The sequence below is a fragment of the Solanum dulcamara genome, chromosome 1 (assembly GCF_947179165.1).
Source record: "Solanum dulcamara chromosome 1, daSolDulc1.2, whole genome shotgun sequence".
NCBI classification, from domain to species: Eukaryota; Viridiplantae; Streptophyta; class Magnoliopsida; order Solanales; family Solanaceae; genus Solanum; species Solanum dulcamara.
Genome location: NC_077237.1, coordinates 25,465,069 through 25,483,335, shown reverse-complemented (window position 1 = coordinate 25,483,335; position 18,267 = coordinate 25,465,069). Strand labels below are relative to the sequence as shown.

At 30.2% G+C, this 18,267-nt stretch overlaps 1 protein-coding gene across 1 annotated transcript; it reads right to left on the bottom strand.

Annotated features, from left to right (window-relative positions):
- Positions 1 to 696: 696 nt before the first annotated feature.
- On the bottom strand, positions 697 to 9,733 carry LOC129903287 (uncharacterized). Its single transcript, XM_055978799.1, has 7 exons — positions 9,271 to 9,733; positions 9,103 to 9,189; positions 8,283 to 8,534; positions 6,805 to 6,975; positions 6,642 to 6,695; positions 1,358 to 1,504; positions 697 to 1,278 (listed from the first exon to the last, which is right to left on the bottom strand). Exons 1-7 carry the CDS (start codon positions 9,460 to 9,462, stop codon positions 901 to 903), a joined length of 1,281 nt encoding a protein of 426 aa, XP_055834774.1. The 5' UTR covers positions 9,463 to 9,733; the 3' UTR covers positions 697 to 900.
- Positions 9,734 to 18,267: the final 8,534 nt, after the last annotated feature.

Below are 18,267 nucleotides of genomic sequence, written 5' to 3'. Positions count from 1 at the left end.
GGACCACTTGCACTGTCTCCATTAAGTTCAAACACACACCTTTTTAACTCATCTTCAGAAGGAATAGCATTAAGAAGTCCATTATCATCAGTAGAAACTAACTTAGGAATCTGATCAAGTAAGGAGAGCTCTACATTTCCATTAGCAGAAGTAAACTATTCTTAGAAAAAAGACATTGTTTTCTCTGCCATCTGCTCACTTCCTTCGGCCCATTCCCCTTCTGTTTATGGCTAGTCTTTTTTTTCTCCCAGACACCAGATTATGAAAATATCTGCTATTTCTGTCCCCTCTCAGAGTGCCACTGTATCCCAACTTTTTGTCTCCAATACTCTTCATATTTAAGATATTGAATCAATTAAGGTAAAAGTTAATATATTTTCTATCCAAAAAATTCTTTTCAAATTTTAGATTTTTTTAACAATCATATTTACAAAATAGTAGGGGTTCAAAAAATTTGGAGCTCCAAATTATTATTTTACTGATTTTATAGTCGAGTCGGTCCTGCACGCCTCTCTTGGCAACAATCCTAGTTTGTGAAATTGGTAGAGATGACTCAATCCTCAGCAAACAAATCTTTCACAATTCTAAATATTATATTTAAGAGACCAACATATCAAATGATAATTAATAAAAAAAACAATTTGATACATTTAATAAGATTCAAAAACACGATAACAAAATTTGTAGTGGTAGCCATTCGAAGTGAATATTTGCTATTTCCTTGCCTGTTTACTGCTATTTGTCTTATTAAATGAATACATACTACTTTTTTAGCCTCTCAAAACATAGACAGAAGAAGAAGAAAAAACAAATAATGTGGAATTAATTAGCATAAACAGAGTTGGAAATAGCATTAAAAGATGTAAATAAAATAATAAAAGGTAGAGACTTTGCCTCATATTAGTTGCATTGTGGATTTCTGCCAGGTCCACCGTAATAGAAATGTGTACCCCATTCATTGCTATAGGCATTTTTGATGTCATAGCAATTAGTGTTCTCAGCTAAGATTGATATATCTTGGGCTGAGGTGAGACTGTTGTCAGAATCCACAATTTCAAGATTTCTGAAATAACTTGCTTTCCTAAAACCATCATCAGCAAAATGGCCTGAGCCCATTTGAGTAGACGTATGTTCTCCGTTTGCCCGTGAATTTACTATCTCTCCTCCCCACTCCACCATTGTCGCACGATCCGCTAAATGTGTAAATAACTCAGCTGGCCAATAACCTACTAGCGTGTTATCACCAAACACCATCCACCAATTCCCTACCTTTGGATCCTAAACATATATATACACAAAAACAATACTATTACATGTTGTACATATAATATACATAATTACTGTATAAATTTTGTACCTTCCAAATGAGTATAGTGACATCATATTGATTTCCCTCGATGGAAGAAACAGGAGAAATAGCAGCACCAATGGCTATTCTGCTATTTGTTTGGACAAATCCTGAACATAATAGGTTGTAGCATCCTGTTGCTTGATACGAATCACTCTGTTCAAGTTACCAAATATCTTCCAAATAAATATATGTATAGTTTAAGTGTATGTGTTTTTATAAAATAGATAAAGTTCAAGTTATCATCAAGATCCACACGTTAATGACATTAATTGTTACACACAACCATGTGCATTGAAGAAAAGAATTTTGATCCATGTTTCTTAATCTCATTCACTTAGCAAGTGGTAAGTGGTCGTTTGTTTTTTCTTTAATTATAAAAGATATAAAACTCCAAAGTATTACGTATAGAGCATTTGGTTTCCGATATAAAATCCTCCCTAATATCCGCATAATTAGTACTCTCGGTTCAGATTTAATTGTTCACAATAGACTTTGCATTTCTCCTAAAAAAATAATAAGTGAAGTGTATATTTTATTATAACATCCATATTAATTAATTCATGTTTAGTTTCAATGAATTTGGGAAAAGATTTAGGAAATGAGTAGTTCATGTTAAAAATAAACTCATTTTTTATTCTTCACGATATGCTAAAATTGATAAATAAAAAATAAAAAATTATTTTTAATATCATATTGAACAAATGAAAATGAACGGAATTTTTCCTACCGCATAGTTCTTCAACACCAATATGACCCTTAAAAAGAATACAAGTCTTAGTCTATGATCATGCTTGGTGCTACTACCTTTTTCTCACTTTTTCATTTGTGTTTATTGCTGCTGTCATCGTTAATGTTCAACAACTTTGTGTGGAGAAAGTATTAAATATTTATCATGCATTGCGCCAGAAAAGATGCAAATTTTTATGAATGGGGCTTTTCAATGTAGTTAATATTATACTATCACATCAAAGTTATCTACCATGCTTGACATTTATAGCATTTATTTATTTATTAGTGCAATAAATAACATAACAATATAGGGAGGCTGTGGTTAAGGATATTCAAAGAATGTGGATAGAAAAGGATGATGCCTACAAACACTACAATTATGAAATAATGACACATAAATAAATAAAAAATATTCAATGAATAAAGATTTTATCCTTAAGACATAAAAGTGTAAGATAGTCAAAATACTTCCTAATTAATACTCCCTCCATTCTAAAATAGTTGTCACATTTCATTTCTCGAGAGTCGTCAATTCGATTAATTTTTAAAGCTAAATTAGATTAGATTAATTTAATATTTTAAAATTAAAATTAAAATACACAAAACTATACAAAAACTATCCTAAATTACTTCTTTTTTTCACATATCAGGAAAATATATATTAAAATATCAGTCAAATTTTAATATTATTTGACTCTTAAAATTATGAGAAATGTTTTAAAATGGATGGAGTATATTTTTAAGAAATGTGTAATAATTTGAGAGGGAAGGAGTATTTCCTCTTCAGTTCCAAGAGAGATTCCTTGGTCCAACATGTACTAATTAATATAATGAAGAAAACTTAGTTAAAAATTGCATTGTCATTTTCTTTGGACCACTTGGCATTTACACCAATCTAGCTGTGGGAAGTGAGTAGTCATGGTTAATGTGCTCTTTAAATGTTGACTCTTAACAACTCATGTGCCAACTACACCTTTATGCCTCCTCCATCCTCTTTTCTCTTTTTCACTTTAGTTATTTCCATTTAAGTTTTTGACCATTAAATTCAATTCCTAATAATTAGCTGGACATGTAATTAAATTCAATTCCTCCAATTTTACAAGTTGATTATAAAATCACTAATATATTGAAAGACTTTACTATTTTGCTCTTTGTTTATATCAATGCAATATACATAGAGTATAAAAATAGCTAGTATTGAGAATTGTTTGCATTCAAAAGGTCATATTAATTGTAGGGGTAAAATAGGAAAAGATTAATTAATTCTATCTTAATTTAATAAGTGATCAAGTAATATGAGACAAATATTTTTAATAAGATACCCATCTAATATGGACGGAGGTAGTATTTCTCATATCATTACAATGGAGTTAACTTATAACAGTACTGCCTATGTGAAAATTTTTTCTTATATCAGGTATACTATTAGACTATTTTATTTAATACTCCCTCCGTTCCTATTTACTTATCAAATATTTCATAATTTGATTTTCCTTTTTACTTGTCAATTTTAAGAAATCAAGAAAGGATATTTTTTTTTCCTATTATATCCTCAATTTATTAACATTGAATTAATGTCTTTGAAAAATCTAGTGAATAAATATGTTTAAAACTCTATCAATTAATAGGAGTAAAATGGTAAACTCATAATACTAATCATTATTTTCTTAAGGGAGTACTAAGATAGTATAGGAAAAAAACCACTCTCTTAATTAGTTAAAATGGATAAGTAAAATAAAATAGTTACTTTTAATACAAGAGCAAAAGAAAGTAGAATGAAACGGAGAGAGTATAAAGACATAGTTGAAACAATTACTCCATCCATTTCGATTTGTTTGTTTGATTTTTCGTTTTACTCAAAAAAAATAAATTAAAACAATGTCTCATTCGTTTTTAACAAAATTTTAGCTCCAAATTTCAGCATGACATGTTTAAGACCACAATATTAAAAGACAAGATTTAAAAGTTTTCTCTATTTTATTAAACTCCATATCAAATTAAAATAGAACAAACATATTAAAATGCAAGAAGCATTAGTTTTGTCTTAAATTTCTAATACAACATTTATTTTGAAATAATTTTATTTTTTAAAAAAAAAAAATATTTTGAAACGCAGGAAGTAGTACATCAGCCAGGAGTTGACTACATTGAGATCTAGACACTTGATTAAGAAAATCATGAAATCAGAGAAGTTATTACTTTAACCTTTTTTTTCCAGCTACCCTCTTGCACGTCCTTAATTTAATTATACTATATTTTTCCCTCTATATGTGCTAAGGTTCAGATTACAATTTTAGAATTGGGAGATGCGAATTGGGTATAATAAAATTGAGAAAATCCTAAGTGGGGCATAATTTATCAGGAAGACAATTACTTCCAAAGCACGAAACTCCTCAAATAAACAAAGTTGGGAAGTTTCCATTGACCCAAGGAAAAAGTTGACTTTCAACTTATCTTTGTTGATTCCCATACAAAAATGCTACTTACTCCGTTTCTTTTTAGTCGTCGATAAAATTTTATACAATTCTTAAGAAAATATTAATTAGGAGAGTTATTTGATTAATATATTTCTTATTACTTTTTTAATTTTTATCTAATTTACGTGACTTTTAATTCTAAAATAATTAGTGCTTGTTTGGAAAGCCACAATATAATTGCGATTTAGTGTAATTTGGTGTAATTACACTCTTTATCATGTTCGTTGGACCAAGTAATTACTTGGTAAGAGAAGAATTGAGTGTAATTGAAGGTGAGTAATTATATCTTTCAATTCTCGAGGGAGAATAAGAAATTGGTGTAATTACACCATATAATTACATGAAAATTTTTAAAATTCTTCTTTTATTTATATTTATATTTTTTTCATTTTAATTTATTTTTTATTTCTACTATTTTTATAAAAAATATTTTTATTATTATAATATTTTCTAAAAATGTATTTTTATTTTTTTATTAATTATATTTCATTTCCTTCTCATTCTTAACTTTATTTATTTATTATTCTATTTTTTTTATTTACATAATTTTGTTAGTATTCTAATTTTTAAATTAAAGTAGAATTCATTATTAAATAAGGTTATAGACTTACCTTTTTCTTTTCTTTTAAATCATATTTATGTACGTTATGTTAAAATTTGATATAAGAGTATTATGTTAAATTTTTTGTTTAGAATTTAGAATTTATGTCATATTTTCAGTTTCATTTGTTTTAGTAGTATTAACTTGATATTTTACATTGCAAATCATTTATTTTTTAGTTAAACCTGATAGTATATTTTTTTGTTAAATGTTTTAATAATTTTATGACACTATATTTATAATATTAACATTTTTGTCAAACATACATTTCATGATGTTCATAAAAATCTTATAATTTTAATTTTTATGATTAAATTAATTAAAATATACTAATTAAAAATATATAAATAAATTATTTTTATAATATTAGTTAAGAACATATGTTTATTAATTAATATATTTCTTAAATATTTAATTAATATCATTTATAAAGGTCCTTATTTTTCTAATATAATTTTTAAATTTTTAAATGATTAACTTTTATTTTTAAAATTTAATATAACATTATGATTGCACTTGTGCAATCAAACAGTACACTTGTAATTACACTGTAATTACATTCTTGCAAACAAATAAGTCATTATAATTACTAGATTGTGTAATTACTAGGCTGGTAATTACACCAATTCTAATTACTAGGTGGCTTTCCAAACAGACACTTAATTTTGAAGGCAAAGTTGAAAAAAGATAATTAATTCTCTGTTGATTATTTAAATTGACAACTAGACAATTATTTTTAGTATACATGACAATCAATATGGAACAGGGAGTAGTATGTCCCCCCCTCCATTACAACACTTATTGGTAACTGATCTCATTCTCCCCTTTCAAAACTAGTAAATAAAATGAGGAGATGTTCTCTTACAGCCACATAAATTGAATAGAATATAAAACTTTTTAAATATTTTATATAATAAAATAAACTTTTCCTAATTGTAAAAAAAAAAAAAAAAAACTATAACAAAAAAATATAAAACTAAAAAAATCAAATCTCTCTAAATAAACTGAGATAGTAACCCCCCCCCCCCCCAAAATAAAGAAGTTAACATAAATGACTAGCTATGAAAGTCCGTGCCCCAAAGCAATGCATTTATTTAATAGTGGTTCTTTCCACAACATTTATAGTCGTATTTATATCCCTTTTAGCTTTAGATATTATTCTCACTTTTGAATTTGATGTAGCGTTATTAAGGTCATATGATAATATTTCTATACTCTCATGAGATGCTATATTATTATTATAGACTCTATTCTTTTGATTTTTGTATTTATTAAACGAATCTACTAACTATAAAGCAAACAACGTTCCAACTATATATATCACATGATTATATTTAGAATAACATTTTTACATATATTAACAATAGAAGGCATGGACAAACATATATTCTAGTAAAATATAGTAATTCATTAGGTAGTTTGAGATGAATAATAAATAAAAATAAGAATAAAGGGTAAAGGAAAGAAGGGAGAGAAAGCTAACCGTCCAATATGTAAATAATCTAGGTCTGCTGTCACCATACAACTCCGGACTAACCTGACTAGTAGAAGAATCAAAGCTTTAGAAATTTCAAATATATTAAAAGAAGCAAATTAAAGGTGAGCATTTAGTATTTTTTTTTTCATAAGATTTTTAACATACGTACCTGCCAGCCAGCTTCGATGCTGTTAAGATCGGATCCGTCAAAAGATCCAGAGAGAACCCAAATCTGAGAGAGACTAAACTCGTTCACCACTTCGATGGATGGGTCCCACACGTTTATTGTTGCTTTTGCACCATATATGTCTTCCGACCCTCCCGTGTAGGCTATTGCGTGCTATAATACATACAATATTTTTTATTTTTTACCATGCATTTCCTATATATATGGCTATAATTAAAAATATGTCATAATTAACATATACCTACTAACTCCTATATGAAAACAAACGCGCATTATTATTACACCACAATAAGTAAACAAACGCGCGCCTCTACCTAAAATACAATCAATAACCTTGAAATTACCACTCATTTTTTTCTTTAATGAATCATCTACCCAACATATATATGTAGTACATTCTTCCTTAATGCATCACTCTCTCCGTCTCTAACTATCTTTGACTTTTTATAAAAATAGTAAATTATTTATTATTTTAAACGTTCAAGATAAAATTAATTAAGTTTTCTCCATTTTATCCTTAGTATAATTTTTCTTTAAGACTACAAAGTCCTTAATTATAGATTGTTATCACTTCTTTTGAAGTTGTTAATTTAGCTTATTCCTAGGTGTCTATTTATATCTTCTACTCATTTTTGTTGATATGATGACAAGAGGACTTTGACAATTGTATACTCATTAATGGAGATGATACATAACTACTTGAGCACACATTTAATAGGGAGAGATTATAGCGGAAATATAAATAAGGTTAAGTAGTCAAAAATCTCTTCTAATTAAGTACTCCCTCCGTTTCATTAATTTTAGTTGTCATAATAAGGTTTTGCACCATTCATAAGAAAACATTAATTAAAAGCATTAATCGACTAATAGACTACTTATTAGTTCTTTAATTTTTTTCTGATTACATGTTTCTTTAATTCTAGAATAATTAATGCTAAGGGCAAAGTTGGAAAAGGATAATTAATTCTCTCTTGATTGTTTAAATTAACAACTATTTTGAGACAATTATTTTTAATAAACATGACAACTAATATGGGACGGATGAAGTAATATAAAATATGTCTAAATTGCTAATATTTGTCTCTCTGTTTCCATATTAATTGTCTAACTTATTAAAAATAGCTATCCAAAATAAAGCATCTGTTATTATACAAAATCAAGATAGGCAATTAGGAAAACTACCATTTTATTTTTAAACTGTGCACGAGAGGTGGGAGCCTCGTGTAGGATCTGTTCCCGAAAAAAAAAACCATTTTATTTTTAAGTGAAAAACTAATATGGGACACTATTAAGACAAAAACAATAGGGTCCCCAACCTAAATTAGCATAATAAGAAGAGAAAAATGTAAATATGAGTTATACATAGTAGTTTAATTTATCAATAGGACAGAAAAAATGCTCCTCGAAAGAGAAATTAAAAGGAAAATTTGAATTAGTGTAGGTGGTACATATAAACATACCTCATGACCATTGCCACTAACAACATCAGGAGCATCAACATGGCGAGCAAGAGGCAATCCATGTCGTTTTTTCTTTCCGAAATCATACAAAGACTTTGCTCTAAGCACATCATGAACCTCACTCCGCCGTATCGGAACAGTGCCTGTAGGGCATCGTGTCCCATTTTGATGCCACACTTGCCAATCTACGACTGCACTTTTGCTATTGACCGCGTCCGACGTTTTCAGTTTTGGAAACTCTGGTGGAACCTTCTGTACTTACATTGCAATGATTTTAAAGTTAAAAAATAAAATAAAAATAATCTGTTTTCATTAATGATGATATAACAACTTGTTGCTTGTGAGTAAAAGAAAAGAAAAGAAAAGAAAAACTAAAGTGAAAGTAAGGGTGGTTGGTAGTTGAAATGCTTATTGCTATTATTATTGCACCACATCTTTTTTGCTGTTTATTTTTTTTCAAATAGGGAACTTTTTGTAGACTCATTACAAATGTTATTTCAATTATATGATCTTTTTTTGTAGGAGATCATCAATAAATAAAATATATGAAATTTTAACAAGGTTATTTTCTTTTATTCACAGCTTATAGAAGATCATTTCCTCTTTAACACTCGTGACAAAATATGAGATATGGAGTAAATAGTTTGCATTAGGTATAAAAGAGTTATGCAACTATTCACAATTGTTCATTAAAAAACACCATAAAGAAACGTGTAGGTGGTTCGTTGCCGTACTTCAATAATATTAATGTCTATAAATGAGCAACAAATTCCATAAAGAAGGAGGAGGTAAGGGTTGCACTGTTTAACAAATTCCATACCTGAATCTTGTGATTCTTGAGCAGAGGATGATCCAAAGCTGGTTGTTTTCTTTTATGAACACAATCTATGATATCTCCATCTGGGCTCTGTCAATTAATTTTATTATAAAGTGTAACTATTCCACAAGAAATGGACATGATTAATGATAATAAGAAAAGAAATGGAACCTGAATGGTGAAGACAGGTGGCTTGTTGATTTTGTCCAAATGCCTTTGAATCCTTTCAAGTCTCATATTGCTGACTTGCTTATACTTTGTGTAGTTCAAATTACGTGCTTGACACATGACAAAGAAGAAAGAAAAAACCAAGAGTAGTAGTAGCACTAGAGAATTTTGATCTCTCTTCCTAATTCTAACCATATTTCAAAGGGAAACAACTTTGAGGAAAGATAGAGAAAAAGAAACTACACCACCATTACTAGAAAAAATGAAACTACAATGACCTCTACTGAAACATATATCCTTTAAACACATGCAGTAAATGCATAGGAAGAGAGTTGGTTGAGTTTCATGATGATGATTGAGGTCAGAGAAGCAACATCTGAAAGGAGTTAAACATTGTTTTTTACAATGATGAAAGGAGTTAATATATGGGGCAGAAGAATTGAGTAATAAACCTACCCGTCTTCTCAACAATCCCCACTTTCTTTTATTGCACCTTACTTCAATATTTCTATCTGCCTCTATCCACCATACAATCTTCACCATTAATACTCACTTTTCTTATATATTTCTTTCTTCCTTAAAATAATACTCTATAGTACTAGCTAGTTTTTCTTTTATCATTTCTTAATTTTAAATGCAACTACTTATATACTTAATTAATATACTCGATCTCTACCATTTTCAAAAGTATTAATTCTATTACGTACATCTCCAAACTAGCCTGCAGAAATTGCGTTGACTTTCATATTAAAAAGTTTAGTGAGAAGAAGACTTGTATGAAAAAATATTGCCGAGCTATATTTATATATACACAAATAAAGGAATTGAGAGTGCTAGGATTAGTGGTGTTAAATGGGCGAGTTGGGTTGAACTTAGAGGGGTTAAAATGGATTGGAATAAAAATTGAATTGGGGCATGACCCGAACAAAATTATTTTGGGCTAAACTAGGTTAAGAACATAATTAGATCATGATTCGGTTAATCTAAATAATATTGACATTCTGATGTAATTTTTAAAATAAAATAAGACCAATTTTGCTGGAAAAAAAGGCACAAAATATGAGACATGAGACCCGACTCAAGAATCGGGACAAGAAACTCGACCAAGAAGAAAGAGCTAACCCCGACTGCTGACTATTTAACAACCCTGACTCGAATTTTGAGACTCGATCCTGATTCGAGACTCAAGACCTGACCCCAACCTAAGACCTGAACCCCGACCCTGGCTTAGGACCTAGGACCAAGGACACGAGACCCAACGTGGGAAGAGAGAGACAACATAGGACTCGAGACCCAACCTTGATTGCCGACTTCTAACCCGACCCCAACCAGAGATTTGACACCCGACCACCGACCCCAGACTGATCCCAACCCGAGACCACAACCTAATACAAGATCTAATTTGGATTCGGGACTCAAGACTTGACCTCGACCCAATACTCGAGGCCTGACCTTGATAGTCGACTTCTGACCTGACCCCAACTTGAGACCTGAGCTCCGACCCGAGACATGAGACTAACCTGAGACCTGACCGCTAACTTGAGACATGATCCCAACTCGATACCCCAGCGTAATACAAGACCTTTTTTGGGATTCGGGACCCAAAACCCGACCCCAAACTCAACCCAAGATCCAAATCTGAGTTAGAACCTGAACTTGATTTGAGATCCATGATTTGAGCCCGAGCCTTGATTCGGTACCTCCCAACCTTGACTTGGGATCCAAGACATGTCCCAATTCAAAACTCGAGATCCAATCCTATTGGATGGATATAGCATATTAGGGAAAAACCTACGATTTAGCAAAGATAAAAAATTGATTGAAATTGAGAATTAAACTGGATTAAGTTGACAATCATTTTAAAATGGGTAATCTTTGACTGAGTTAAAATTTATTGAATTTTAAATTATCTTATGTTGGCTCAATCCATAAAAATGTGAATGGATTGGATAGATCATTTGTTTTTGGGATCAATTTGACACCCCTACTGAACTAGGATAATGTTATTATTGATGTAAACACGTCATTAATAAAATGATTTTGACAGTACAACTGTAAGTGTTGTAATAGCTTTAAATAAAGTTAGGGTTGGTAGGAGGGAGTGAGAAATAATTTTTGGTTAATCTGTAATTTATTTGCAGTCTATACTTGCGAATTAAGCTGGTAGTGGTTAGACTTCACTTTATTTTATTTTAATAATAAATGAATATTGAACATACAAAACCTTTGTGTCTCATGAGCTCATTTTCTAGACTTTTCTTTACCTAAAATTCAAGTATATAGTTAGTCTTGTTGTATCTAACTTGGAAGTTACATTTAGGAAACGTATACCACTTAATTATGAAAAGGATATGAGGACAGAGTGAGTAATCATTTATTCTACAATAACAGTGACCCCACTAAACGAAAGTTCTACCAAAGGCTAATGCTGCCTTGCCAAGATTTGACTATATTCGATGAAAAGAAAAAATCTGAATTCCTAGAATTTCAAATATGTCAAAACATTAATTCATATTGAATAAAGAACCATATATGATGTCTCTGGACCTCGAAGTATGAATATATATTTATTTTTAAAACTAAGAAATTGAAAATGAATTCTTTTCTGTTTTTATAGTATTGAATTGGTGATTTATTTTTATGTTTTTAAAAAATTCAACCTTATTGGGGAAAGAAATGTTTCTTCTATTCTGTTTGTTTCTGCACATTGGGACCGAAGAAGTCCCTTAATCTATGCTTCAATTCACGACTCTCCATTGCGTAGAGGAATAATAATTATATTTACTTGTCCAATAATACTCCCTCCATTCCATATTAAGTAAATTTTTTCATTATTAAAAATAATTGAATTGGTCAAAGTTCAATATAGATGTTTGAAACTTTTTTCATATTTGTTCTTTCATTTATTAAAGTTTTATATTTTCTAAAAGATAAATCTCACTACTTGCAAAGTTATGTTTATAATTTTACAAAGGGCAATAGTTGAAAATATAATTCAAATTATGTCCTTGAATATTTTTCTTAATATGTGTGCATTGCCTCACAAATTCTGAATGAAGGGAGTATAAAATAATCGCTCAACTTTACTTGTTCAATATGAAAATCATTGTTATTAAATAATATTCATTTTGCAATATTTGAATGACTTATAATTGATAGAGGCGATATAGTAAAATTATCCCTTTATTTATTATTTCTTTAAGGGGCGTATCAAATCAAACATTAACAAGTAAAAATAGATGAATCGTTTCGTTTTTGTAATTTTCTAATTGTTTCAAAGTCTTATAAGTTGTGTAATAATAATAATATTTTTTTTTGTAGAATATTAAGGCATTCAAGTTTTACAATATTTAAATGAAGCATTAATTATCAGTGTATCCTTCTATTCTCGAATCTCGAATACCTTTTTGTGTATTTGTCTGTATGTTCATCCAATTCAAATAGAAGTATTGATCGAGATTTGTCAGCTTCTTTCACTCTACAAATCTGAAACTCAGGAATTTGACTCGGATTTAATGATAAATTATAACAACACACGTATGTGAGTTAACATTTTCTTGAATATTCTTTAATAAAAGTCATATTGTGAAACAAATTCTGAGCACGATATTAGAAGAGTGGATTTAGGGGAGGTATCAACATGTTAGTTATATGTCAATAAAATTAAAATTGGGGATTGTTTAGTCATTTTATGTATAAATTAATATATTAATGGTAGCTAAATGTAGGTGGCTTATGCTCAAGAGCCACTGCATTATCACCACATGACCGTGGAAATGATTTATCGCAACTTTGTCACCTGCATGGCTGTGGAAAAATCCTCTTCTTTGAATTATTACTATTCTTCTGTCTTTATTTGTTTGGTATTTTTTTAATTTGTTTTAAAAATAATGTCATTTTATTATAATTAAAATAATTTAAGTTTAAAAAAATTCTTTTACCTTTAATGAAGATATTTACAATCACATAAATATCTAATGATTATTTTAGATCATAAATTTCAAAAGCCTTTTTTTAAATATCGTGCCAAATCAAATGTCACGTAAAATGGGATAAAAGGTGTGCTATATAGAAGCATGCAGTTGTCCTTTGACATGTTTGCTTCTAGCCGAGGGCATTTTAAAAATTTGTGTACTCTCTGTATCTTCATTTGTTCTTTTTAATCTATTATATATTTAAAAATTACGTAAAAAAGGTACTATAAATCACAATAATTAACAATCTAAAATATAATAAAAAGTCTAAATGATTCTCGATATTCTATTCGTGCCACATAAGTTAGGACAAAGGAAATAACATATATTATTTGAAAATTATATGAAAGGTACTATAAATCACAATAATTAAAAACTTAAAATATTTAAAAGTGATATAAGATGGAGTAACATATATTATTGAAAATTATGTAAAATGTATTATGAATCACAATAGTTGACAACTTTAACTATCTAAAAATCATATCAAAAATTTGATTGGCTTTCCAAATTTATCGGTGTATCTCATAAATGGAAATAAAAATAATAATAAATACCGGGCTCGTGCTAGCACGAGCTTCTGTATCTAGTAATACTAAAAATGGAAAAGTACCTAGAATACCCCTGAATTATTGAATTTGGTATAAAAATATCCTTCGTTAGCTTTTCGGCTCTAACATGCCCTCGACGTCAACCTATTACCCCTGAAATACCCTTATTTTTGACAGCCACATTTAACAATAGAATTAAATTTCTCATTTATTACATGACATGATTTTATTGGTGTATTTTATAATTAACCTAAATTAATTAAATATCAACCTAAATTCGGATCCACCTAATAACCCTATACCCTCCCCGCCTAAAGATTCCATTAAACTAAAGGGAAAGAACCTTGATTCTCATAAATTTGGGTGTTCTTCAAGCTTTTTCAAATTCTCCAATGGTGATTTTAATTTTTTTTTAAATATATCCCCAAATTAATAAGTAAATCTAAAATTATAACAACCCCTAAAAACGTTGTATATAGTGCTCCAATTCTCGATGAAAATGATACACCTTATGTATTTTGGGCATAACTTTTTAAAAGATGGTCCAAATTAGGTGATTCAAATTTTTGAATAACCCCAACATCATTACCTACAACTTTTGTGACCAATATTTTAAGTTTTGGAGGTTAATTAGGTAAAATAAATTAATATTTGCAAGTCATGGTGCTGTGATGAAATGGAGTGTTTGTAGAAGAAAAATCACATCTCATTGTAGGATGCTCCAAATCGGTTGATTCTTAAATGACATGAAAGTAGACTTCTAGAGCAACAATTCATATGAGACACCAAATCCTAATGAGGAAGTTATCTTGTTCAAACGCAGCTCCAAAAAAGGGTATTTCGATAAAAGAAGGTTCATCTCACCAATCATGAAAAGATCTATATCCATTTGACATCACCCATAACATCAATAGTCCTCCATTTGACATCACCCATGACATCACAATCTTACATTAAATATTTAGATTTTTTTTATAATTATTTCAATTATTATTCGGTCTCTCCTTCACACTTATAAATACCCACCTTATTTCATTATTTTATTCATCAAGCTTTCTCAAACAACTCTTCTCTCTATACACTTCTTTATTCATTCTCAAAATATAGTTTAAGTTCTTAATAGTGTAGAAATACTATTCCGGTGATTCATTTACTCCGGGTAATACACAAAATGCTCCGACGAGGAGAAAAGGCTAGGATTCAAAAGTGTTCATTAAGTCCTTCTATTTTGAGTAAAGTTTCAGATTCCAGGTATGTAAGATTTCAGTGAGAGTATTCCTTCCACTCTCATACCTAAATTATTTTGATTATATGATAAATTATATTTATTTTCTCTAAGATTTTCTACAAGGTTTGTGGGTGTTTATCAATGGGTTTTTCCACCCATGGAGTCTAAAGCTCTTTCAACTAATAGCCTGTTTGGATTGACTTATTTTTAAGCAGGTTATAAGTTGAAAACTGCTTATAAGTTTAAAAAAGTAGGTGCAAACCAACTTTTTTTTTGACTTATAAGTTGTTTTCAACTTATAAACTGCTTAAAATAAGTTCTTTAAAATAAACTCAACTATTTATTGGGGCTTATTTTAGGCACAAAATGACTTTAAGTTGGTCAGCCAAACATTCAAAAAAAGCTGAAAACAGCTTATAAGTCAATCCAAACGGCTCTAAATCTCTTGATTTCAAATAAGATTTTCTTATGGATAATTCTTATTTCTACTTAATAGCATGAATCATGATTAAATTAATGATTATTGCTATATTTTAATGCAAGATGATTTTATATGTATGAATTGATGGTTTTCAAGTATTTTTCCCTATTTAGCTCTTTAAAGGTTCTTGAAATTCATAGTCGATTGTTTAAATCATGATTTTTAATTAATGGATTTCAAATTATTTATGTATAATTTTATTTACATACATGTTTGAAAGTTGAAGTGATTTAAACCCACCTAGTTTTACTATATTTTCAATGAAGTTTGACTTGAAAGTTTTGACTCCAAATAAATATTTATGAAAGCAATGTCTATGATCAAAAGAGAGTCTTATGAAATAAAAAAATGATGAAATGCTATGAATGATGGATTCTTTATATTATAAGGACAATTCTTTCATATTTGAAACACTAAAGATTTTAATGAGTTATTCCACCGAATGTGATATTTTGAATTCTCAAGCTATATGCTATGACTATTTTAAAGTATTAAACTATTCCGTGGGATTGAATTAGCACCGAATGGGGAATTGAGGTGAGATTCTATAAGGAAATCCTAGTAGCAACCCCTTGTCTCATTAACTATGTGCCAACATTGGAGCCCTTGTAGGCTCAGGCTAATGGATCCATGAAAGCCCTTAAAGTTAAAGTTAAAGAAATAAATGAAGTTGACAGAGTTCTATCCGGCAAAAAGTCTCCCCGGCCAACATAGGGGGTTAACTCGCATGGTGTTAATCTCGGTTATAGTAAACTTCGCACAAATGAATATTTCAAATGCTATTTACATGATTACTCATGCATGTATATATCCACATATGTATAATTTAAATTATATCTACTTCATTACTCATGCATGCACTCATATATGTACTTTATCTTATAAATGTCCTAAATGTTTTACTTTGTAATGCATGCCTACATACTTAGTATATTCAGATTACTAACGCATACTCTTTTGCCTACATGATATCACCATGTAGGGATCAGTGCTCCTCATCGTTCTCCTCCACGTGGCTAGTTGAGATTTCGTTTGAAGGCTACTTTTTGTAAGTTCCCATATTTTGGGAACAATACTCCTTTATCTTTCTAGCTTATGATATTTGGAGATCTTTAGATACTTACTATGATATTTCTTTCTATTATGACTGAAAGTGAGCTAGGGACTTTTCTTAGCCTTGTTAAATCTAAAAGTTAGAGGTATTATTGGACATATGTAAGTTAAAGATTTACTATTATGATTTCCGCTTGTTTATTTATTTTTATTACTTATGAAAGGCTAAAAGAATGCTAAGAGGCTTGTTTGAGGTACTTTCGGTTCCTCATTCGCCATGTCACGTCTAGGACCTAGGCTTGGGTCATGACAAACTTGGTATTAGAGTCTGAGGTTTTGAATGATCCTCGGAGTCCAACATACCGCGCCAAATAAGATCTTGTTCATGGTTGTGTAGCGCGCCATAACTATTACACCCCATACTTTTGTACCTTGGAACGCGTTCTTAAGTTTCTTGAAAGGCTCTTAAGTTTCATGGAAGGATCGTAAGCCTCTTAAGGTTTCCTAAAGTTTCTTAAAGCTTCTAAAAGCTTCTAAAAGCTTCTTAAGATTTTTCATATGAGCCGGATAATCTATAACGCTCTTAAACAACTCTAAGGAAAAGAGAATACGATACCCCATAGTACAGAAGATTGGAAATAGAGATATAAGAATCCGGAAGAAGTTGGAGATCGAATGATGAGTCGTAGGACACGACTTATTTATGTAAGCTACCAACTTGGAAATCTTACATACTTAATCTACTGGAGTACATACCAAGTTTACGTATCAAGGATTACATAGGTTCGTAAAGTAAGACGAGATTACGAACCCACAAGGGGAAGAAGAGAGTGTTATATGGAAGCATGAGAGAGTGCCATGTGGCAGCATGAGAGAGTTCCATGTGGCAGCATGAGAGAGTGCCACATGGAAGCAGATGAAGTAAGGGTGGTGGACCCCCCACATGCCATATGACATCCTGTGATTGGAGGAAAGGGGTGTGTTGGCCCAATGAGGACTTAACACATGTCACCACTTAGGAATTGACATATGTCACCCCTTTAGGTGGTCTATATATATATATGTCTTATGACTTATTAAATTTCCATACTTATCTAGAAAATTCAAGAACAAGAAAGAAGAGAAGAGAAGAAACTAGAGAGGGAGAGAGCCACGGTTTCGGAAGGAAAAAAAGGTGTGTTCTTCAATTTTGCTCCATCAATTAATTATCTAGGATGTACCACGATGTTATGAAGGTGTTAGTAATGAAAATTAATGGTTTGAATCAGCCCAAAATATTAGCAATCAGCCACGAAGTTTTAGGCGCACTAAAGGAACTTCCGAGGAAAGTTTCGATGAGTTTGACGAGTTTTGGGCAAGGTAAGGGATTCTCTTTAAAATTGGAGTTTATGATGTTATTATGAGGTATATTACATGTCTTAAATAAGGTTGGAAGTAGAAAAATTGCATAAGAATTCTTAACGTTAGAAATAAACTAAATTGAAGTGGTTGTAGCTAAATCGAAGTTGAGTAGTGGGTTATCGTTGTGGTGTTGCGGGTGAAGATGGTTGGGTTGCATGTTGCAGGGATTTAAAGTATTTTAAAAAGGGTGTGGGTTCTTCTGGTTTCATCCACACGACCCTCCGTTTGGTATGGTTAAAGATTTTTTGAAATAAAGATTTAAAACTCTATTTTCGTATCGTAGTTTTGAGCTAGTTGTTTGGAGTTGTATTG